Raw genomic sequence first — 24,734 nt, 5'->3', positions numbered from 1 at the left:
ATTTGTAACTGAGCTATTATGTGGAACAATTTCCGTTGAGTATCATTAAAGTTTGTCTGAGTCCAAGTCAAATGTAGAAGGGTTCACCTAAAAATGAATAATATATGAATATGTTTATATATTATTTATTATCATGAGGTGAATCCTTAAACATTGATATTCATATATTTATTATCATGATGTGAACTTTTATACATCAATATTCATATATTTAGTATCATAAAGTGAATACTTGTCCAGGGTGTACGCCGCCTTCCGCCCGATTGTAGCTGAGATAGGCACCAGCGCCCTCCGCGACCCCAAAGGGAATAAGCGGTAGAAAAATGGATGGAGGTGAATAATTATATATTAATATTAATATCTCACTTTGCAAGACCAGCAGCCGCCACTATTATCGACCGATAGCACTACAAAAGTTGGAGGCATCTTTATGAAAATGATCTCTATTTATAATAGTCATTAGCATTCTTCAGTTGCCATGATGACGTGCATCAATTCCGGAGTAAACGCAGATGTCAGCGAGTCATGTGACCCATCAGGAAAGTGACCTTCAGCACAAAAGTGGTTGGCAAGACTTCCAGCTCTCATTGTTGGAGCCTTGTGAGTGCTGTGGTTTCCGCAGCAGGAACGATTTATTTCCCTCAGGCGGGTCAAACACGTGCTCGTGCATGGAAGGTCTCCTCAACAATGGAAAGTGCCTGTAAGCATTTTGTGCTCAGAACAAGCGTGTTGGTGTCACAGTTAAACATGCTGACACAGCTAATACTGCACGGACAAATATGCATCTCAAAGACTACATATATATATATATATATATATATATATATATATATATATACAAACCCCGTTTCCATATGAGTTGGGAAATTGTGTTAGATGTAAATATAAATGGAATACAATGATTTGCAAATCCTTTTCAACCCATATTCAGTTGAATATGCTACAAAGACAACATATTTCATGTTAAAACTGATAAACATTTTTTTTTTTGCAAATAATCATTAACTTTAGAATTTGATGCCAGCAACACATGACAAAGAAGTTGGGAAAGGTGGCTATAAATACTGATAAAGTTGAGGAATGCTCATCAAACTCTTATTTGGAACATCCCACAGGTGTGCAGGCTAATTGGGAAGAGGTGGGTGCCATGATTGGTATAAAAGCAGCTTCCATGAAATGCTAAGTAATTCACAAACATGGATGGGGCGAGCGTCACCAATTTGTAAGCAAATTGTCGAACAGTTTTAGAACAACATTTCTCAACGAGCCATTGCAAGAAATTCAGGGATTTTACCATCTACCGTCCGTAAAATTATCAAAAGGTTCAGAGAATCTGGAGAAATCACTGCACGTAAGCGATGATATTTCAGACCTCTGATCCCTCAGGAGGTACTGCATCAAAAACCGACATCAGTGTGTAAAGGATATCACCACATGGGCTCAGGAACACTTCAGAAAATCACTGTCAGTAACTACAGTTGGTCGCTACATCTGTAAATGCAAGTTAAAACTCTACTATGCAAAGCGAATGCCATTTATCAACAACACCGAGGAACGCCACCGGCTTCACTGGGCCCGAGCTCATCTAAGATGGACTGATGCAAAGTGGAAAAGTGTTCTGTGGTCTGACGAGTCCACATTTCAAATTATATTTGGAAACTGTGGACGTGGTGTCCTCCGGAACAAAGAGGAAACCGGTATGTTTTAGAAGCAAAGTTCAAAAGCGAGCATCTGTGATGGTATGGGGGTGTATTAGTGCCCAAGGCATGGGTAGTTTACACATCTGTGAAGGCACCATTAACGCTGAATGGTCCATACAGGTTGTCATCCAAGCAACGTTATCATGGACGCCCCTGCTTATTTCAGCAAAACAATGCCAAGCCATGTGTTACAACAGCGTGGCTTTGTAGTAAAAGAGTGCGGGTACTTTCCTGGCCCGCCTGCAGTCCAATCATGTCTCCCATTGAAAATGTGTGGCGCATTATGAAGGGTAAAAATGACAACAAGACTGTTGTACAGCTGTACATCAAGAAAGAATGGTAAGGAATTCCACTTTCAAAGCTTCAACAATTAGTTTCCTCAGTTCCCAAATGTTTATTGAGTGTTGTTAAAAGAAAATGTGATGTAACACAGTGGTGAACATGCCCTTTCCCAACTACTCTGGCACGAGTTGCAGCCATGAAATTTTAAGTAAATTATTATTTGCAAAGAAACAAAGTTTATGAGTTTGAATATCAAATATCTTGTCTTTGTAGTGCATTCAATTGAATATGGGTTGCAATTCATTGTATTCCGTTTATATTTACATCCAACACAGATTCCCAACTCACATGGAAACGGGGTTTGTATATATCCATCCATCCATCCATTTTCTACCGCTTATTCCCTTTGGGGTCGCATGAAAATAGAGCGTTGTTTGGGAGTTTATTTTAGAGGGCTTTATAGATGACTCCCCATGACCTCCATTGTTTGCCACCGCATGCTAGCAGATTTTTATTTTTATACACGGAAAAAGGAAAGACGTGTGTGTTCTGGTCTCATACAAGGATTGTGGATGATGGGCACATTACTAAAAAAGTCGGATTTAGAACAAACCTAAGCAATGTGTTCAAGTCCACGTCAGCAGCCAGCAGCTTAGTTTATGAACGTGATCCAAAGTCGCAGTTGGAAATTAGCACATAGCAGCCAACATTTTTGAAATGGTCTAATTAATCATAACCGTTTATCAAACAAACCCTGACAGTCGTGTACTGGGAACTCTTGCACAAAGTTTTCCAACAAGTAATATGCAGTCATCATACTCACTGGAAGTCCCGGTTCTCCCTTAAGCCCAGAGGGCAGCGCCAGCAGGGAGACGTAGGTCGGGTCCAGGTCAAAAGTTTGGAAGTCATCTAAGGCTGCAGAGGTAGTGGGAGTCATTGATGTGGTTTTGACATCCGGAGTCACTTTTGGATCCGGTTTCTTTGGAGCTTTTGTGTGCTCATTCTGAACTAGGTCGGATGTGGAAAGGGAATTGGTCTCTGGTGGTCTTGTAGAAACTGGTAAATCCGTAAATCCTTTCCCGACAAAAGAGCTGCTATCACTTTGCTTCGTGTCATTTCCTGCTTGGAAAGATTGTTTCTGGGAAGGTGGTGTGGCACTGATCTGAAGGGGCATCGTTTCAGTCGGAGACTCTAAGACTGTTTCCGACCCTGCACGGTCCACTGGACTGACCGCAGCAGTATCAGGTGTCCATTGGATAGATGCATCGTCCTGAGCAGAGAAGGATTCCTGAGCTGGTATTGAAGTAGGTTTCAGGAGCTTTTGAGTTAACTCTGTCAGTGCCAGAGCAGTTGGGTGTGTTACGTTCGGATCCACGATAACCAGAGACGGCAAGGGTGCCAAAACAGGCCGGTATGTGTCGGCTTCTCTGCATTGTTTCTTAATGTACTCGCAATAGTTATGAGCTGCCTCTGCCGACGGGTATACGTCAAACTGGCAGATGGCGCCTTCAAAGGGCACCGTGTCGTGGTTGGTTTTACCTAGCAGGAACGAACCCTCCGGATCTAGCATCTCCACTTTTTTAGTATGCAAGTCTGCATGGAGGGTTTTGTTCCCACACGATGTGTGCAGGGACACCCGCGGGCCCCGGAGTTCTAAGCCCAGACTGTGCCACCGGCCGTCGTGAACGTCATAGTCGAACGTGACCGAGTTCCTGTGGCCCACATGAACCAAGACCTGGCCCGGTGCAAACTGCACACCAAGCTGGACTTTCTTTGTCTTGGACACAATTGAGAAGAGGAAGGCTGTGTTGACGCGGTGAACGGACAAACTGAGGATCAGCGAGAGGTCGGTGGTGGAGGTGTAGGATGCTGGGATGACGGTGCGCAGAGGCGCCTGGATGCGCGCCCTGGGGGTGAGTATGACGCCGGACTTGAAGGGGATGACGCCATTAGGGACGGATCCAGCGCTCCACGGTGTGGACCCCCTGCCTGTCCTTTGCAAAGTGAGACCCAGCTGCTTGAGAATGTCCACATCTTTGGAGACACAGAGGGACAAGTCAGTCAGACCAAACATCAGCCACAATATTACAAGTAAGAATCTTCTCTTTCTGTTCTGTGTGGTGCTTCGGTGCTCCACTGTTATCCTATTTAGCATGGGTACTAACAAACCCGGCTTATAAAGTTAGCGCTATTACTTGTTCAACTGAAATAAATGCTTTCTCATTTAGATGAGCTTGACAGATTCAGTGACTAAGTTTGTGGTCAAAAGCTTGCACATATTTGCCAAAATGCTCCTGATTTTCAAGAGTTTTCCTTCAACGAGATTTTCTCTCAGTGATTATATTATACCGGGGAAATTCATACAATTTAGAATTTTGTGCCATGTCAGCATGTCAACTTGAAATGGGAAACTAATATGTGATATTAACTTGTGCAACGTGAGACATGTCAAGCTTTTATTTCTTATAATCATCATGGCTTGAAGTTTTTGGAAACTTGATATTTTCTGAGGTTTTTATAAACTGTAAGCCATGATCATCAACATTATGTCAAAAAAAGGCTAGAAATATCTTGGGTTGCATTTTGTCACACATTAGTTCCACCTTTTAAATCTTACTTAAATTTTACCAGTATATTGTAGGGTTGTAGGGGTTACCGTTACTAGTATAGTACCGCGACACTAATGAATCATATTCGGTACTATACCGGCTCTAAAAAGTACCGCTCCCCGAACCCCCATTTTTTTTTTTTTATCGGACATGATGGCGCATTGTCACGTCACTGGTTTTACGAGCAGAAGAGCATGTTCGGCAGCGCACACCCATAGAGTACTTACATGCAAACACAGAGTGTGGACAGAAAAGGGAGAATGGATGCATTTTGGTGTAAAAAGTAAAGATAAAGGTGAAGTCACAACACTGAAACACCCTCAAGAAGAGGTGCTTTAAGACATCTGCAGTAAGCAGTGTTTTAGCTACTACTAAATCAGTAATCCCGGTCTCCATGGCAACAAATAAAGTACGTTTCTTACAAATAACATTATCACTGGAGAACGAGGAATAGTTAAACATGCTACACTACACACCATAGGAGGATACAATAGCTCACCGGCGTCACAATGTAAACAAATGCCATGGTTGGATCCACACCTGACATCCACTTAATGATACCAAGTCCAAGTATCTAGTCAATACTACTATGTTTACATCAATATTTTTTAGCATCACAAAATGTTTTTGTTTTAAAAAAAAATCATATTATCTTTATAAAGTCATTAAATAAGTCCCTGGACACATGAGGACTTTAAATATGACCAATGTATGATCCTGTAAATACTTGGTATCGGATCGATACCTAAATGTGTGGTATCATCCAAAACTAATGTAAAGTATCAGAGAAGAGAAGAATAAGTGATTATTACATTTTAACAGAAGTGTAGATAGAACATGTTTAAACAGAAAATAAGCAGATATTAGCCGTAAATGAACAAGTGGATTAATAATCAATTTTTACAGTTTGTCTCTCATAATACTGACAAAGTAATTGGTAAATAAATGACACAATATGTTCTATCAGCAGACTAATTAGGAGTCTTTGTTTGTTTACTTACTACTAAACCACAAGTTGTCTAGTATGTTCACTATTTAATATAAGGACAAAATTACAATAATAAACATATGTTTAATGTACCCTAACATTTTTTGTTCAAATAAAGACAATAATAAAAATTTTTGTGGTCCCCTTTTATTTAGAAAAGTATCAAAATACATTTTGGTACCGGTACCAAAATATTAATATCGGGACAACCCTAGTATGTTGTCTGGGGAGATGACAAAGAATCTTAAGTTTTAAAAATGTCCTATTTTTGTGTAATTCCCCCATGTTTTATTTTGTAATTTTTCTACGGAATATTAGTTTCTTATAATTATTTTCAAAAACGTAATTTTTTTTAAATGCTACACATGTGCCTCTTAAACTCCCAGTTGTCGGCTAATCCACTTTTTTTTTTTTTTTTTCAAAATAAGAATCAATAAGGCAACCGATAAGGAACCAAATAGAAAGTGGAATCGCAACAGCAAAAATCTTATCAATTTCCATTCCTATTCCATATTAAAGTACTATTTTTTTTTTTTAATTATATTTTCCCCATCAAACCACTGTGAATGCACACACATGGTTATTTTTGTAGTATTTCTTATGACTCAAAGTGGTAAAACTGAAGGAATTTACTGGTTTATTAGGTTACTAGTTACTCAAATTAACGTTATTTACATTGTGTTTTAGTCTGTAACAGAAAATATTAAATTTGCCTGACATAAATCAAATTTAGGAAAATCCTTATTTAAACTATAAACATTTTTGACCGACTTGAGCCATTTGATACTGACACTTAAAATAAAATTAATTCAATAAATAATAATAAATACCAAATAAGTCAAGAGCAAAATATACAGTATAACACACTTCAACCTGCAGACAAAAATGAATGCAACAATTAGTGCTTATTTTTTGAATATATATCAACAAAAATGAGGAAGTCAGAATTCATGGCGAGAGCGAGCACATTTTGTAAGGCACAGCTTTGCGAAGCGGGGTTTGAAGCATGATACTGATAAAGCAGACAAACTATTTTTGCTCACATTACAAAAGAAATTGGATTTTTAATGTAAACGGATGCATAAAAAGACAGGATTACACACAAAACAAATCCAAGTTTGGCAACCCAAAATGTACAAAGAGCCATATTGGACCAAAAACACAAGAACAAATCTATCTGGAGCCGCAAAAAATTAAAAAGTCTTATATAAGTATTAAAATGAAGACAACACATGATGTAAGTGTCTATATTAGATATATTGGCCAACTATCAAAATGACTAAGTCTTACATAAGTGTTATAATGAAGACAACACATGATGTAAGTGTCTTCAAACCCCGGGTGAGTCATAGCAAAGACTATAAAAATGGGACCCAATATCTCCCTGCTTGGCACTTAGCATCAAGGGTTGGAATTGGGGGTTAAATCACCAAAAATGATTCGCGGGCGCGGGCACCGCTGCTATTCACTGCTCCCCTCACCTCCCAGGGGTGATCAAGGGTGATGGATCAAATCCAGAGAATAATTTGGCCACACCTAATGTGTGTGACAATCATTGGTACTTTAACTTTAACTATATTAGTTATATTAGCCTACTATCAAAACGACTTTAAAAGTCTTGTATAAGTGTTATAATGAAGACAACACATGATGTAAGTGTCTATATTAGTTATATTAGCCTACTATCAAAATGACTTTAAATGTCTTATATACGTGTTATAATGAAGACAACACCTGATTTAAGTGTCTATATTAGCTATATTAGCCTACTATCAAAATTACTTTAAAAGTCTTATATAAGTATCAAAATAAAGACAACACATGATGTAAGTGTCTATATTAGCTATACTAGCCTACTATCAAAATGTCTGACACAAATCTTTGTTGACAGAAGTGTTCAAATGTAATATTTATTCTACACATTTTTACAGCATTGGCAAACATTAGTAAAACTTTTCAGAGGGTGAGATTACTCCTGGAAATGTCTGTGTTAGAATGGCCAAAGGTATAGATGTGTGTGTCCAAATTCATTGACACAACTGGCCATCTTCTTCTAATGGATTTATTACAATCTTTGCAAGCTGTATAACGTTTGCTGTGGTCTGGAACAACATGGCACACAACTTTCAGAAATGCAGCCAATATTACATACAGATATTGTGTCATGAGACATGCAAATATAAATGAAATACACAGAGGGTAAAAGTAAAAGAAGTTAAATGATCTCAAATGTACTTACAAATGAGGCATAATGATGCAATATGTACATACAGCTAGCCTAAATATAGCATGTTAGCATCGATTAGCTTGCAGTCATACACTGACCAACAAGTCAATTAAATCAACAAAGATCACCTTTGTGCATTCACACACAGCTTAGAAGGTTTGGTGGACCAAATGAGACTTAAGAGTGGCATAAAACACGTATTTCTGTGGTAGCATCGGAGAAAGCTGTGCATATAAACAAACTGTTGCGTCACAGTCAACTACGGTGAGTTCAAGCACCGACGAAATTACTAGGACAAAACGGCGCTGGGAAAATAATCTCATCAGTGAAGCACACACACAAACATATTAAACAGTGGGCTTTTTAACAATTAGGAAGGTCTGTGTCATGTTTGTCCTCCTTCAGAAACTCTATTAAAACAAAAATATAATTTTCCCTCATCTTTTTCCATTTTCATACATTATTAAAAAAGCACCAGGGAGCCACTAGGACGGTGCTAAAGAGCCGCGGGTTGCCAAACACCACACTAAAGTGGGAACATAACTAAAATGGCTGCTCCAGTAAGACGGGGATTTATATAGCCCTGTTCGTCGCTGTTTACCGGACACATGAAACGTGACAAATTTGGGGGCTGGGCACTATCCACTTTAACCATCAGATGGCAGTTGAGTGTTGAATATCTTAAAACTGTGTCTTGTAGCAATTTCAACTTTGACCAAAGCGTCGGTTGCTGTGGAGCGTGGCACTTTCTATCATTTTCAGCAGACTGCATTGCAAAATGATTATAATATGTGGACGCATTAAACATGTTTGACTGTGTCCACGGCTTATGTCTATCACTATTATACATCATTTCCAGGTCTATGTATTTAATCTTTGGTGCCTTTTTTTGGGGTGGTGGCTCTACTGAATTGTCTGAGAAAATGTAAGGTGGCGCTCTAAATTTGCTCACGGAGTGATGTTCTTTTAAATAGCTATGGGTTCCAATTTCCCCAAGGTAATAAACAAACGGCGGGAACACAGTCATTGTCAACAAAAGTCTCCCCGCCCGGGGCCAACAATTCAAACTTAGTTTAGGGTTCGAGTTGATTTGCTGCAATTTGTGCAGTCGTTACATTCGTCTCCATTAAGACCAGCGCTGGAAATGCGGGCTGAACTGGTCCCTGGAGAGGACGGCTGTCTTTTTATTTCAATTTTTTTTAAGAACGGCATTGTCACACGGTATTTTGAAGATGATAACTACAACATGAACCCATACAATCAAGAAAATATAATGCAGACAATTTGGTGTTTAAGTGTCTCTTGAGAGGGGATTATGGATAATTTTGACAGGTGGGTGTTTTTATACTCCTGCCCAGCTTTGTGGAATTAAATTCAAACCATTTATCATCACATACAAACACAATGTAGATCAGGGCACCGTGTTTTAAAGACACACACTCCACTTTCATGAAACGTCTTTCAACTCATATATATATATATATATATATATATATATATATATATATATATATATATATATATATATATATATATATATATATATATATATATCCATTTACTACCGCTTGTCCCTTTTGGGGTCACGGGGGGTTGCTGGAGCCTATGTTATTTGGCAAAAAAACCTCTAACTATAATTAATACATATTTAAAAGTAATTTTCTAAACACTGGTGTCGAGGGTAGTATTAGTACAAATGTTTTTTGTTCTGGTCGCGTTGTAGTGACGGTTGTGTTCCCACGATGCAAAAAACAAAATGCAGTAGAAGTAGGATGCAAGTAAGAGTCTTTTCATTCCATATACTGTAGAAGGCAGAAAACACTCAATAGGGAAATGCTGCTCAGAGGCACACGGGTAGCCCAGGACAACACTTAGCTTAAGGCTAAAACACAAGCAATAGCGAGAGCCAAACGAACGTGAACTGTCGCGTAGAGCAAATGGTGAGAGGGCTATAAAATGGAGCGTGATCAGTGGCGGCAGCAGGTGGGGACACTAATCAATAAACAGAAATGAGTGCGTGTGTGATGAGTGCACCTAGCAATAAGAGCATAAAGGGAGGAGAGCTCAGAAAAAAAGACTCAAAACCGAGGAAAATAACAACAAAAAGCCTGACCTATTCCACAGGTCCTGACAATATGATCGATACTGGAGTGAGGTTCTCAAACTTTTTTGTTGTTGTTTTTGTTAATGTTTAAAAATATAAGGTATAATACCTTGGACACAGGAAAACGTTGAGGGCAAAATACAAAATATTTAAATGAGTTGTAAATTGTAGTTTTTGATTTACTTTTTTGGGTTTATTGTGTCCTATTGAGTTTGTTTTGATCAAATGATTGTATGTCGTCGGTAATTTAAAAAATCGTTTTAATACTGTGTTATGAAACTGTCAAAAGCACTCAGCATAAATACTTTGACAAATATACCGTTAATACTAGTGGCGGGCCGTGCGTCTCCCACCTAGGCCTACTTAGTCCTAATTCGATAAATACCTCTCAAAATATCATAATTTTTTTGCCACATGACCACAGCTTGAAAAATACTAAAAATAAAAACATTGAAACATCTCAATTTGTCACTAGTGTAACAAACAGGCTATTTTGTGGCGCATTTAAAAATCAATAAACCCGTATCGGACGTGGTACTGTCAAATCTAAAATAATTGTAAAAATCATATTGAATGTGAAAATATATTTGAACTCACAATTTGTAAAGCCATTGGTACCGCTCGTAGTTGGTTGATTCAATTGGAAGTGGCGGGCAAACCATTTCACCGCCAGGACAGCTTAACTTGTTTCTAGGATCGGCCGACCAAGATTTAGTCTCTCTTTAAATATCTTTCTTGAAAATGCCCTTGCGAATATATATCTGCCAACCAATCAACGTTTTTCTTTGCTTCTTTGTTGGTTAAAAAAGTGAGTAATGTCGCTGATTTCTCCGCTGGCCGGGTATGGCTCCGGTGCCACTTTCTACTTTCATAAATCCCAACTGGTGATACTTGGGAGTGACAAGTGAGTATCCAACCACAGTCACGTTCAATGTAAGGCTACTTAGATGGGCTACTTTCAACAACTCGTGATCTGATCGCAACTGTCTGTTAACTGAATGTCCTTTGTTGGTTTACATTAATGTTCGTTCAGAAGGCCTCCGACAGAATTCATACAGCGCTGGCAACAAGCTAGCTGAATTTGATTGGATAAAAAATTTAAAAACAGCAACACTGGAGCCTAACATGAAATGAATACAATATGATGAATACTTTTATATATTTATGAAAAGTAAATGAAAAATAAAAAAAAGATTTATTATTTTTTGATCATGGTTTATGTTCGGCCAGCCTTGCTGGCCTTGACGGCACACCGCTGGTTAATACACGCTACCAGTATCTGCCGATTGTTCTCCTAATGAACAAAACTAGAGTCTGACATCAATTTTAGAAATCAGAATCAGTTTCTACTTGAAGGTCTGTCATAAAAAGTTGGAAAGTCCCCATTAGAGTGAGAGTCCGGTGCTGTCAAACAAAAGGAGCTGTGTTTAGCTTCAAGAGGTCGGAAAATCATGGAGGGCCAGTCAGCTCATCCTGGATAATGCGCGTTAATCCTCTCAGTACGTGCAGTGGCGAAACTCCGCTTACATAAAGATGGCAAATAGAAAGGCTTTTTTTTTTCCGGAAAAAATGCAACACGGTAAAGCTGGTTTAATAATGAATGAAAAAAGCTGAAATGTAGACGCAGCAGGAGGAGGGTAACCCTGCTAAGTCACGGTGGGGGGTCAGCTTCACGTTTGAAATGCATCAAAGAGAAACACTGTCTGGCGGACATTTTAATTGTTAAGATTCAAGCAAGACTATCATTTGACATCTGTGAGCTCCTGTCAAAGTTTTGCTGCGTATTTACAATGGAGGCTGCCCGAGGCTTCTTTCCACCTCCTGCTGATACCAAACAAATAATCCAAACTTCTACTTTGATCATAGCTTTGTTTTTCATCCTCAATACAACAACTGACGTTTCAATCCCATTCTTGGGGTGGCGATGCAATTCAGAGTGAATTCTGCCAAAGGCCTTCTGAACCAACATTAGTGTAAACAAACAAAGGACGTTCAGTTAACAGACAGTTGCGATCAGATCACGAGTTGTTGACAGTAGCCCGTCTAGGTAGTATTACGTTGAACATGACTGTGATTGGATGCTTACTTGTCACTCCCAAGTATCCAATCACAAATTGGGATTTACGAAAGCAGAAAGTGGCACCGGAGCCATACCCGGCCAGCGGAGAAATCAGCGGCACTCACTTTTTGAAAACAAAAAAAGAAGCAGAGCAAATTGTTGATTAGGTGGCAGATATATACAAACGTATTTGCAAGGGCATTTTCCAGAAGGATACATAAAGGGGGACTAGATCTTGTGAGACGAGGTCGGCCAACCCCGAAAACGAGTTTAGCTGTCCTGGCGGTGAAATGGTTTGCCCGCCACTTCCACTCGAATCAACCAACTAACTACGAGCAGTCCCAATGGCTTTACAAATTTTGAATTCAAATATTTTTTTTCACATTCAATATGTTTTTTACAATTATTTTAGTTTTGACGGTACCACGTCCGATGTGGGTTTATTGATTTTTGAATGCGCCAAAAAATAGTCAGTTTTGTACACTAGTGACAAATTGAGGTGATTCGATGAACAGTAGTGCACAAGTGTGTTTCTGTGCAGTATTATTCAAGCCATGGATAAGGAAGTCGTTCAAATGTGGTGTTACCGTTACACTGTCAATAGCACACACCATAAATACAATGAAAAATGTAGAGTTAATACCTGTGATCGTTATTGGTTTTGGTCGATCCCTGATCGGATATAATTCTTACAAAACCTCTTCTCGCCTTCCCCGTATCTTCTTATAAGAGCTCTGCTCTGTGCAGTTAAAATATACCGGCAAGAATAATAGCATTTTGTCCGTAATTAATCGCTATTAATTGCAGATAGATGAAACTAATCACAAGCGGACTGTTCAGTTTGTCTTAGTTTACAGATTCTTGGCCCTTTTGACCTCAGGGCCCAATGTTTTCACTGCATAGGAGCCCGGGGCCCACTCAAATATTAACACCAAATTAATCATGTTACTCTTGATTTTATTCAAGAATCAATAATTATATCTAACCTGCTTACAGTTTGCAACCTTGTCTAATGATATGAAGGCATGAGTTATTCACAAAGATTATTATCAAGGCTTAGGTCAGGCTGATTATCAAACAAATACTAATTGTCACACCTGGGTGAAGTCTTGTCTGGGTTTCCTCTGGTTTCCTGTTTTTTCATTTCCTGTTTTATTTTGAAATGCTGACTCTGCCTCTCGTTTCAGATCACTTGCCCTTCCTCCTGTTTCACTGGTCTGACGTCCTTCCTGATTGCCTGATTGTGCCCACCTGTGTCACCCTCCCTCATGTGTATAAATGTCTCGCCCTCCTCATGTCCTGTGCCAGAGTGTTTCGTATCTTTTGTGCGTACCTCCAGCGTTCCATGTCCACAGTCATTGCCACGTTTTTGTACCGTTTTGATCCACGGGACTTTATTTGTTTGTAAACCTTTTTGTCAGGTAAGATTAGCTTCTTAGCATTGCCTCCGTTGGAGCGCTTTTTGTTGTATTTTGCATTTGCTATTCTTAGCACCTTTTTTCCCTCCGCTGCTGGAGCGTTTTGAGTTTATTGAGTTTTTTGTTAGTTTAGAGGTTAGGTAAGCTCTGTTTTGATAGCCTGTTTAGTTTCTCCCCTTTTGGACCCTTTCCCTTATCGAAATAAATATATTTTCTTAAAATCCTGCATCTGTGTTCAGAGTCCTGTTCTGGCCGTGACACTAATCACATATACTGCAAAATAAGGCACTCATAAAAATTTATGAAAAATAAATGTACATACAATTAATGCAAATCTAACTAAATTAATAAGCAATAATGCCATAAATGTTTAAATAAACTGGATAAAATTAAAGTGCAAATATAATACAGCTTTACCACTTTAGTCATAATGTTTGTGCTTAAGAAGTATTGGCTTTCTGTCCAGAAAACATGGTAATTTGAATTATGTTTGCAAGCAATTTACTGTAGTTAATCACAAATCGAAATTTAAATGTGAATAATCAGATTAAAAAAAAAAAAAAAAACACATTTGACACCGCTAAAATGCATTTTAACCAATGCAATGGTAAATTAAACCAAACATGTTTCTATAACTGTCAAAAAATAAAGTGCAAGCGAAAATACAGCTTCACCACTTTCGTCATAACTTTTGCGCTTAAACTTCCCTGTGACTTTAACTCAAGAATTCTGTTTGTTTGAGATTGCCATTACTGCCACAAGTGGTGGAAACGTTTATTACAATTGAGTCTTGGTTGATTTGTCTTGAACATGCTTGAAGGCCTACTGAAACCCACTACTACCTACAACGCAGTCTGATAGTTTATATATCAATGATGAAATATTAACATTGCAACACATGCCAATACGGCCGGTTTAGTTTACTAAATTGCAATTCTAAATTTCCCGCGGAGTTTCTTGTTGAAAACGTTGCGGAATGATGACGCGTGCGCGTGACGTCACGGACATATTAGCGCAGCACCATTTGCGGCTAAAAGTCGTCTCTTTTCATCGCGCAACTAAACAGTATTCTGGACATCTGTGATGCTGAATCTTTTGCAATTTGTTCAATTAATATTGGAGAAGTCAAAGTAGAAAGATGGAGTTGGGAAGCTTTAGCCTTTAGCCACACAAACACACGGTAATTCCCTGTTTAAAATTCCCGGAGGTGAAGCATTACTATAGATCAGAGTGGTCAAGCAAACATGGTTCCCGACCACTTGTCAACCGGCAGGTTTCGGTGAGATAATTGTGGTAAAAAGTCGCCTCTTACCGGAGATCAGCTGAGCTTGCGCCATCCATGCAGCTGCCGTCGACTTCCCTCAGAGACTGGCCTCAAGACACCCGTGGACACACCCGTGGACACACCCCTCCGACTCTCAGGTACTATTTAATCTCACTAAAACACTAGCAACACAATAGAAAGATAAGGGATTTCCCAGAATCATCCTAGTAAATGTGTCTAAAAACATCTGAATCCGTCCCAATGCAATCGCTTTTTTTTTTAACTTTATTTTTTATTTTTCTAGTCCTTCGATATCAATATCATCCACAAATCTTTCATCCTCGCTCAAATTAATGGGGAGTTGTCGTTTTCTCGGTCCGAATAGCTCTTGCTGCTGGAGGCTCCCATTAAAAACCATGTGAGGACGTGAGGAGCCATCACCCTTGTGACGTCATCGTCTGCGACTTCCGAGAAAGGCAAGACTTTTTTATCAGCACCAAAAGTTGCGATGTGCTCTACTAAATCCTTTCAGCAAAAATATGGCAATATCGCGAAATGATCAAGTATGACATATAGAATTAACCTGCTATCCCCAGTTAAATAAGAAAATCTCATTTCAGTAGGCCTTTAACACCTTCCATTACATATTTGAATACAAGTAGGAAGAACCAGATCCTTTTTTCATCCTAACATCGTCTGATAATGATGTTCTCGGGGCATTTACAGAACTGGCTTCATCAGTTACCCACTACAGGAGGGGACATGACCAGACAAGAAAGGGTTTCACTCTATTTTGACGATGAATACTTCGAATCCTGCACCAAGCCTTCAGACTACCCCTGTCTTATTGACATGTTTGTATTGCATCATATATATTTTCTCAGGATTCTAAGAACATGACTGTCATATTGAGTAAAAAACTAATGTTTGTTTTTGCAAACCTTACAAAACGCACATGTTTCTTGTAAAATTCACAAAGACACATTAATTCAGACATTATTAGACATATTGCATGTTTGGTTTAGGAGTTATGTTTGAAACAATTTGTTATTGCTTCAAACACGTTTTCTCAGGATTCTAAGAAAATTATTTTTTATATTGAGTAAAGATCTATTTTTTGTATTTGCAAACCTTACAAAAATACATATTTCTAGTAAAATTCAAATATGTATAAATATATATATTATTTCAGGCATTATTGAACATTGCATGTTTGGTTTAGGATTTATTCTTGAAACAATGTGTTATTGCTTCAAACACATTTTCTCAGGATTCTAAGAACATGACTGTCATATCGAGTAAAAAACAATTTTTTTTGTGTTTGCAAACCCTATAAAAGCACATGTTTCTAGTAAGACTCACAAAGACACATTAATTCAGTCATTATTGAACATATTGCATGTTTGGTTTAGGAGTTATGCTTGAAACTGATTTTTATTGCTTCAAACACATTTTCTCAGGATTCCAAGAACATGACTATCATATTGAGTAAAAAACTTTTTGTGTGTGTTTGCAAACCTTACAAAAGCACGTTTCTAGTAAAACTCACAAAGACACATTAACTCGGGCATTATTAGACATATTGCATGTTTGGTTTAGAAGTTATGTTTAAAATATTTTTTTATTGCTTCAAACCCATTTTCTCAGGATTCTAAGAACATTTCTGTCATATTGAGTAAAAAAACTGTTTGAGTTTGCAAACCTTACAAAAGCACATGTTTCTAGTAAAATTCACAAAGACACATTGACTCAGGCATTATTAGACATTTTGCATGTTTGGTCTAGAAGTTATGCTTAAAATATTTTTTATTGCTTCAAACACATTTTCTCAGGATTCTAAGAACATTACTGTCAAATTGAGTAAAAAAAAAATAATGTTTTTGTTTGCAAACCTTACAGAAGCACATGTGTCTAGTACAACTCACAAAGACACATTAATTCAGGCATTATATTGCATGTTTGGTTTAGAAGTTATGCTTGAAACAGTTTTTTATTGCTTCAAACACATTTTCACAGGATTCTAGGAACATATTGAGAAAAAAACAACAACTATTTTTTAAGTTCAGGTAGAAATAAAAATAATAATAAAGGGATAACCTATTGCATATTTGTTCCTTTAAAATCTACAGGTGCATTGACGTTAAAGGGTATTTTTATAAGGATAAAGTGAAACGAGGTTAGTATGTAAAACCGAAGAATGCATATGCGCTGATCTCCTTAGTGAAAGATCATCTCAGGATTACTAAAATTTGAGGTCCTATGATGGTGATTTAATATCAGGAGTACTGAAGGCTATTTGATTGATTAGCATGCCATTAAAGTCACCTGAAACTGTAGATCAGGGGTGTCAAACGTAAGGCCCGCGGGCCGGATCAGGCCCTCAAACAGGTTTTATCCGGCCCGCGGGATGAGTTGGCTGATAATGAAAATGAGCCAAAATGTTTGAATGAAAGAAACTGCTGTTCTAAATGTGTCCACTAGATGTCACAATAGCAATTCTGTGAATCTTTATAGATTATGCTACATATGTAAAAATAAAAAGAAACACACATGATGTTAGTGCACCGGTCGACAAAAATGATCAAACTACATAATTAACATTCTGTAATTTGATTTTAATATTATATTTTGTATTTGGATGGATGGAACATTAACACCAACGAGTTCACTGATGAACATTATCACATAATTTATTCAGAAAGTATAGATAACAACAAATAAAGATAGAATACTGTCAACAGCAACATATAAATGTAAAAAAAAATAGTTTTTTTCAGAATGTGCTTGTTCTATTTTCAAACAAAGAAAAAATTCCGAAGTTGTCTTTATTTTTAAGTTACTGTAGCGTGATTTTACCAGTCCGGCCCACTTGGGAGTAGATTTTTGTCCATGTGGCCGCCGATCTAAAATGAGTTTGACACCCCTGCTGAAGATCGTCCATATATCATCTCACTGTGACTTGTGCGTTTTTTTTCCTCATTCGAAGGTCATAAGGACTCACCTTGTGCCTGTGCCAGTCTGAGAGAGCAGGTGCAACACAATATGCTCCAAAGAATCAGGACTTTCCTAGGAGATTAGGGGAAAAAAACAACAACAACATGTAAGCACAAAATGGCATCACTCCTAGGCTGACATATGTGGCGCCCCTAATGTTTCAGGAGATATCCCAGCAGAAATTACAGTTGTCCTGATACCAATATTTTGTTACCAGTAACTAAATGTATTTTAATACTTACAATACTTTTCAATACCTTTCTAAATAAAGGGGACCACAAAGTGTCATCATTGTCTTTATTGAAACAAAAAATCTTAGGGTACATGAAACACATGTTTATTATTGTAATTTAGTCCTTAAATAAAATAGCGAATTTACTAGACAACTTGTCTTTTAGTAGTAGTAAGGAAACAAACAAAGACTCCTAATTAGTCTGCTGATGTATGCAGTAACATATTGTGTCATTTATCTACCTATTATTTCGTCAACATTATGAGGGACAAACTGTAAAAATTGATTATTAATCTACTTGTTCATTTACTGTTAATATCGGCTTATTTTCTGTTTTAACATGTTCTATCTACACTTCTGTTAAAATGTAATAATCACTTATTCTTCTCTACTTTGATAATTGACATTAGTTTTGGATGATACCACCAAATTAGGTATCGATCTGATACCAAGTAGTTACAGGATCATACATTGGTCATATTCAAAGTCCTCATGTGTCCAGGGACATATTTCCTGACTTTATAAACATATTATGAATTTTGAAAAAAAATGTTGTGACAATTAAAAATATCCATGTAATCATAGTAGTAAGGACTGGATACGCTATTGTACTTGGTATCATTACAGTGGATGTCACTCATGGCATTTGTTTACATTGTGATGCTGGTGAGCTATTGTATCCTCCTAGGGTGTGTAGTGAAGCATGTTTAACTATTCCTCAACCTCCAGTGATAATGTAACTTGTAAGAAACTTACTTTATTTGTTGCCATGGAGGCCAGGATTAGTGATCTAGAAGTAGCTAAAACACTGCCGACGGCGGATGGACGTTAGCTGCTAGCTAGCTAGCCATGTCTTAAAGCACCTCTTCCTGAGGGTGTTTCAGTGTTATAACTTCACCTGTATCTTTACTTTTTACACCAAAATGCGTCCATTCACTCTTTTCTGTCTACACACTGTGACTTCTTGTAAGTATTCCGTGTGTGTGCGCTGCCGAACACACTCCTCTCCTCGTAAAAGCAGCAATGTCACAGTACCAAATATGATTCATTAGTATCGCAGTAGTTTACTAGTACCGGTATACCGTACAACCCAAGCAAACATTTAATACAGATGGGCCGGATTTACTAAAATCCAAACACGAGGCGCTAAACGACATGTGCAGACTGCAAAATAGCGTGTTGTGCGTGATCTACTAAGACTGTGTGCAATTGAATAGTGGTGCAGACCGCCTTGTTACAATGAGGATTTTGAGTGTACTAACAGGGCATCACCACAAAAACAATCGATCATTACAATCAATATCCTTTATTTAACCAGGTCAAATCTCTTTTCCAAGAGTGACTTGGCCAAGATAACAGCAAGACAATGTTACAGAAACACAAACAACAACAACAGAAAGAGCAGCAGTTAGACAGCACAATCAAGAAATAAATTACTTACATAGTTTAACATTAAACAATATGGGGCGGCATAGCTCGGTTGGTAGAGTGGCCATGCCAGCAACTTAAAGGGTTGCAGATTCGATTCCCGCTTCCGCCATCCTAGTCACTGCCGTTGTGTCCTTGGGCAAAACACTTTACCCACCTGCTCCCAGTGCCACCCACACTGGTTTAAATGTAACTTAGATATTGGGTTTCACTATGTAAAAGTGCTTTTGAGTCACTAGAAAAAAGCTCTATATAAATATAATTCACTTCACTTCAACAATGTATAAAATGGTTCAGTAAAAAACAACTTAAAAAACAAGTACAAATCCCAATAGAAATAGTTTCTCAATCCTTCAAAATGGCTTGAAATTCCCCCCTAAGTGAGGAGTTCAGGTAACCTCAGAACCTTCTGGAAGTTACACCATGGCCAAGGAGCAGCATATCTGAAAGCTTTTGTTTTCCAAGATTTATTGGCTCAAGGGACAAACATGCTAACTACTGTAAGTCCTGCCACCTTAAGCTGTAGCGACTGAAGTTTCTACACACAAAAGAACACAACTAAGGGGGAGCCAGACCAAAAAGTGATTTATTTATAAAACAAAACCATGGATAAAGTCTCCATACTGACAACAATGGACCTTTTGTCTTCTGTTGTTTTCAAACATGCAGGAGACATGTACCACTTCTAATGGGCATTTTAGAAGCAGTCTTGCAGTGCGTCTAAATTTTAACACACGGTTTTTTCTGTTGTATTTATCGCTGAAGGTGCACACATGTGAGTGAGGCTGCACGTACCCTGCTAAAGACGCAAAAAAAAACGCATTCTTAAAGATTTTTTTTTCATATAAAAGATATATAAGTACGTGAAAATAGTAACGAAACTAAAGGACACCCAAACAACCCTTCCCCCATCGTGCTGATATAAAATTATAAAATGATTTTGCTGAATGTTGTTTAATACTCTTTATTTCTGACAGTCCAAATATGTTGGAATGTACGTGTGGGATGAAGGATTTTCTGTCTTTGCAGCATGACGACTGACTCTGATCAAAGCCGTGCGTGTGACTGTCGGACGTGCGAAGTAAAACGCTGAATGGTACACGCGCAACGGTGATGAGTGTTGATAAATCACATTGCCTGTGCTGTATAATATAATTCAATTTTCTCCTGCGAGCAGGCATGTGGTTTTTCCGTCTATAGTCGGAAATCCGTCTTTTTTTATCTTTGTAAAAATATAACAAAATATTTTCCGTTTTTCTTCGTTTTTTCCGACCTACAATGTGTATTAAAATTATGATCCGTCTCTTTGCCATACCTGCCAACAACTACGGTTTTCCCGTAATGAGTACAGTTTTTGGTAATTCAGTAGTAAAAACTACGGTTTTCCATTAAAAATTGTTAACATTGGAAGAGGTGGAAAACACATTTAGGAACACATAATTGTGGCAGACGTGATGACGTTTGCTACAGTACAGCCTGTCTAAATGCTAACTTTCATTTTCATTGGTGTTTTACAAGACATTAGCTCACATTTTGTTAATCATTTCTACTCTTTATATTTTGACATTGAATAGTTTAATCATTTTAAAACATAAACAACATGACTGCAAGATATTTGTTATTTCATGTCATGAATCACAAATGGCTAATCAGATAAAGGAAGTTAGCTAATAGAATAAACATTGTTTGTACTCTTTATGATTTTTGCATTTGGAGTAGTTACAAGTGGAGAGAGAGTCGAAGAGAGAGACATTAGCTATAAAATCCAAGGCGTAATCCACTAAAGCAGAATTATAAAGGAAAATGCCAAAGTAATGTGTAAATAATGTCAATAACTAGATGAAGCATCTGTGGCTGTGAAGTGAACACTAGTAAGGTTGTAAATACGGTATAGAGTAGGCTAACCCATGTGGTTCCTGTGGATGTGAACACAAGTTGTAATTACTGTAATGACTATATAACATGAAACAGATATAAGTAATCATTTGGATGAAAGAGGTATGTATTTGTCAACTCTGTTGACCATTTTTTAAATGATTTAAACACTAAAACATATTCAAATGGTGCTTTTTTAAATGTTCAATTACTGAAAAACCAGAAGCTTAGGCCCCCCAGTTTTATGTTCAGTCTTTTTCAAAAAGTTAAATTCACATGCCTGTGCTAGTCATGTGGCCGTTTAGTCAGCATATATTTTGTATATGAACATTTTTAGGAAGACTGAGCTAAATGTTGCGTGATCCAAGGACACTGATACGAGTGGAAAACGTTGACTTTGTTACTGTCGTAAAAATCCCCAACACATCTGGGTGACATCTCGGCTGGCAAAAATACCATGCAAGCAGTTCATGCAACCCAGCATACAGAGAACTGAGTTCCATCCAACAAAACACTATATCATGAACACTGTCCAATTGGCTCGCAAATTTATTGAAATTATTGAAATGCTATTTATGGTGACATTTTTGGTCCGGAATAAAAGATCCTGGTGCTCAGAACCAGGGCCAGATATGCAATGCAAAACATACCATCCCTCCCAGTTGCCAGATAATGCATCTATACCAAGTCTGTCTTTGTTCTACTGCGCTTATCTTGTGTAAGCTTAGGATAGAAGCTGGAGCCTACCCCAGCTGACTTGGGGTGTAAGGTTAAGTTTTTAGTTTTTTTTAAGATACTTAACATGGACAATATATACATGCACATATGTACAATATACACACTGCAACTATATATATACATATATATATATATATATATATATATATATATATATATATATATATATACGTATATATATAAATATATATATATATATATATATATACTGATGTGTGTATATATATACACGCATTTATAAATACATATATATATATATATATATATACACATATTTATATGTATATACAATGCATTTATACATATGTTTGTATATGTATGTATATATGTGTGTATATGTGTACATATGTATGTATGTATGTAAATGTATGTGTACATGTATGTATACAGTATATTTATATGTATGTACAGTATGTATATGTATATATACGTAAATATATGCAAGTATGTATACATATGTATGTATGTATGTATGTATGTATGTGTGTAAATGTATGTGTGTATATATATATGTATATGCATGCATCTATATATATATATATATATATATATACATATATACATATATGTATGTATATAATATGTATGTATGTATATATATGTATGTATAAATATGTGTGCATGTATGTATGTATATATATATATATATATATATATATATATATGTAAGTATATATATAAGTATGTATGTATGTAACCTTTTGTAGAGATGTTCGATTATGGCTTTTTTGCCATTTTCCGATATTGTCCAACTCATAATTACCAATTCCGATACCAACTGATACCAATATACAGTATACAGTTGTGGAATTAACACATTATTATGCCTAATTTTGTTGTGATGGCCCGCTGGATGCATTAAACAATGTAACAAAGTTTTCCAAATTAAGAGAACAAGTTCAACTGAAGTTATGGAAAAAAGTGCCAACATGACACTTCCATATTTATTATTGAAGTAACAAAGTGCATTATTTTTCTCTATGCTTAACCGACTTTTTGCAGTCATTGCAAATTGCCAGTTTTTTATTTGTCAGACACACTTTAAAATAATCCCAAACCATAGACATGGTGTTGTTAGTCAGTCACCGAGATATCTTGCTTTTTAGCCATGGCGACAGCACCGGCAACAACACACTCTTGTTGTTGTTATGCTCCGCTCACGGCGGTTTGATGAGGTCATCAAGCGTTGCCAGTAAACCTCTCATGTTGCAGTCGTGCTGCAACTCCTGTGTTGTGTGTGGGAGAGGTAAGAGGGTAAGGGCTGCTGACTGGGAGACGCAACGTCCGCGTTTTACCGGACATGTACAGCTCTGTACAGCGGTGTTTTAAAAAGTCATCAATTTTACTTTTTGAAACCAATACTGATAATTTCCGGTATTACATTTTAATGCATTTATTGGCCAATAAATATCTCTAACCTTTTGTCTTCTTCTCTCCCATAATGATTGTGAACGATAGGCAACATAAAAAAAAAAAAAATGCAGTTCCCCTTTAAGTCTCATTTGCAATGCGAAACATGTTCCCAAGACATTAGATGGCAGTCCTGTACAGGCCAGGGATAGTCAACTACATTGTTTCGGGGGCCATCTTTCCAGGACTTTTAGGTGGAGGAAGCTAGTCAAAGATCATCTCTGACAGAATCTGCTGTAAAACCGAGTCGCTCACAAGTTTTCTGAACTAAACTCGCAGGCCACCAGTTGAGGAGCACAAATAATGAAAATGAGAGGACCTTAAATGGACCCTAGAGGAACACCACAAGTATAACAAATGACTACTGACTGCATCTGTAGTAACATCTTTTTACATCAATCACATTGCAAAAAAAAAACGAAAAGGAGAGGACTTAAGGTGGTGCCTTGAGATACTCCTCAGTTATGTAATTCACAAAGTTTGGACACCAGTGTTCTGTGTTTGCTAGCAAGGTCAAAATGTCAATACAGGGCCTGCCAAGGTGTTTACATGATCCAACAGCAGCTCTCTGGTGTTTTTAGGAACTTGATGCAAAAAGGTTTGTCTCCAAAGTGGTGTTTTTAGGAACTTGATGCAAAAAGGTTTGTCTCCCAAGTTTTCAACTAAACCTGGGGGCCCCTACGACATCCTCCCCGCAAAGGATTTGGCCCCTGGGCCACCGGTTGAAAAGCCCTGGCCATAGCTATTTAACAAGCATTTTACCAGAAATTAACTTTGTACAGGAGCCTAAATGTGTTATGTTGCACCCTGCAAAGTGTTTATACTGTAAGTATTGTGTTTATTACACACCAACTCTAACATTCATCCTAGTTGTACCTTTCATGACCACATTTGGAGGTGTACACATCGCCATGTAAAACCGCCAATGCTAATAGTAGCCTGTGGAGGGGGATATGGTCAGCGCGCTTGCAGGAGCAAAAGACACCGCCGCTGTCCATGGTGCTGAGGACGAGCACCATCCGCGAGGCACAGCTGGCAGGTGATTAGATTTCACAGGTGGTACTTGTTAATCTAATTATCTGTTGTCTTTAACAGTGAGCGGCCGGGTGCAGGAGGAAGAGGAGAGTTGGACGGACTGCAAAGTCTTGAATGAACGTGTCTATTGAAGAGCTTGTAAGAAAAAAACATTAAAACCTTTTGTCAACTCTGCGCAACTGGCCTCCGGCGTATGCATCAGTGGGACCGCAAGTATGTGACTTCCACATAGCCTGTCTACGGAAAATCTAAGGTAAATTAGCAGCGAGCTAACTCATTTCGAAAGAGTATTTTCGAGCAAGAATACTTGCTTTGTTGGTGTTGCAAAATTACTAAGAGGAAGTTTGGTTGTGTTTTCTTGAGCCGGTGTT

The 24,734-nt window shown here is 37.7% G+C and overlaps 1 protein-coding gene across 1 annotated transcript in view; it reads right to left on the bottom strand.

Annotated features, from left to right (window-relative positions):
• LOC133556299 (collagen alpha-1(XXVII) chain B-like) overlaps positions 1-24,734 on the bottom strand; it is a 202,646-nt gene that overhangs the window by 175,713 nt on the left and 2,199 nt on the right. The window contains exons 3-4 of the mRNA XM_061906106.1: positions 17,653-17,717; positions 2,806-4,016 (exon numbers count right to left, since the gene is read on the bottom strand). Coding sequence (XP_061762090.1) covers positions 2,806-4,016; positions 17,653-17,717 — 1,276 coding nt within the window. The remainder of the gene's footprint in view (positions 1-2,805; positions 4,017-17,652; positions 17,718-24,734) is intronic.

Source organism: Nerophis ophidion, linkage group LG07, assembly GCF_033978795.1.
Source record: "Nerophis ophidion isolate RoL-2023_Sa linkage group LG07, RoL_Noph_v1.0, whole genome shotgun sequence".
Classification (NCBI taxonomy): domain Eukaryota; kingdom Metazoa; phylum Chordata; class Actinopteri; order Syngnathiformes; family Syngnathidae; genus Nerophis; species Nerophis ophidion.
This window is presented reverse-complemented; position numbering and strand designations above follow the sequence as displayed.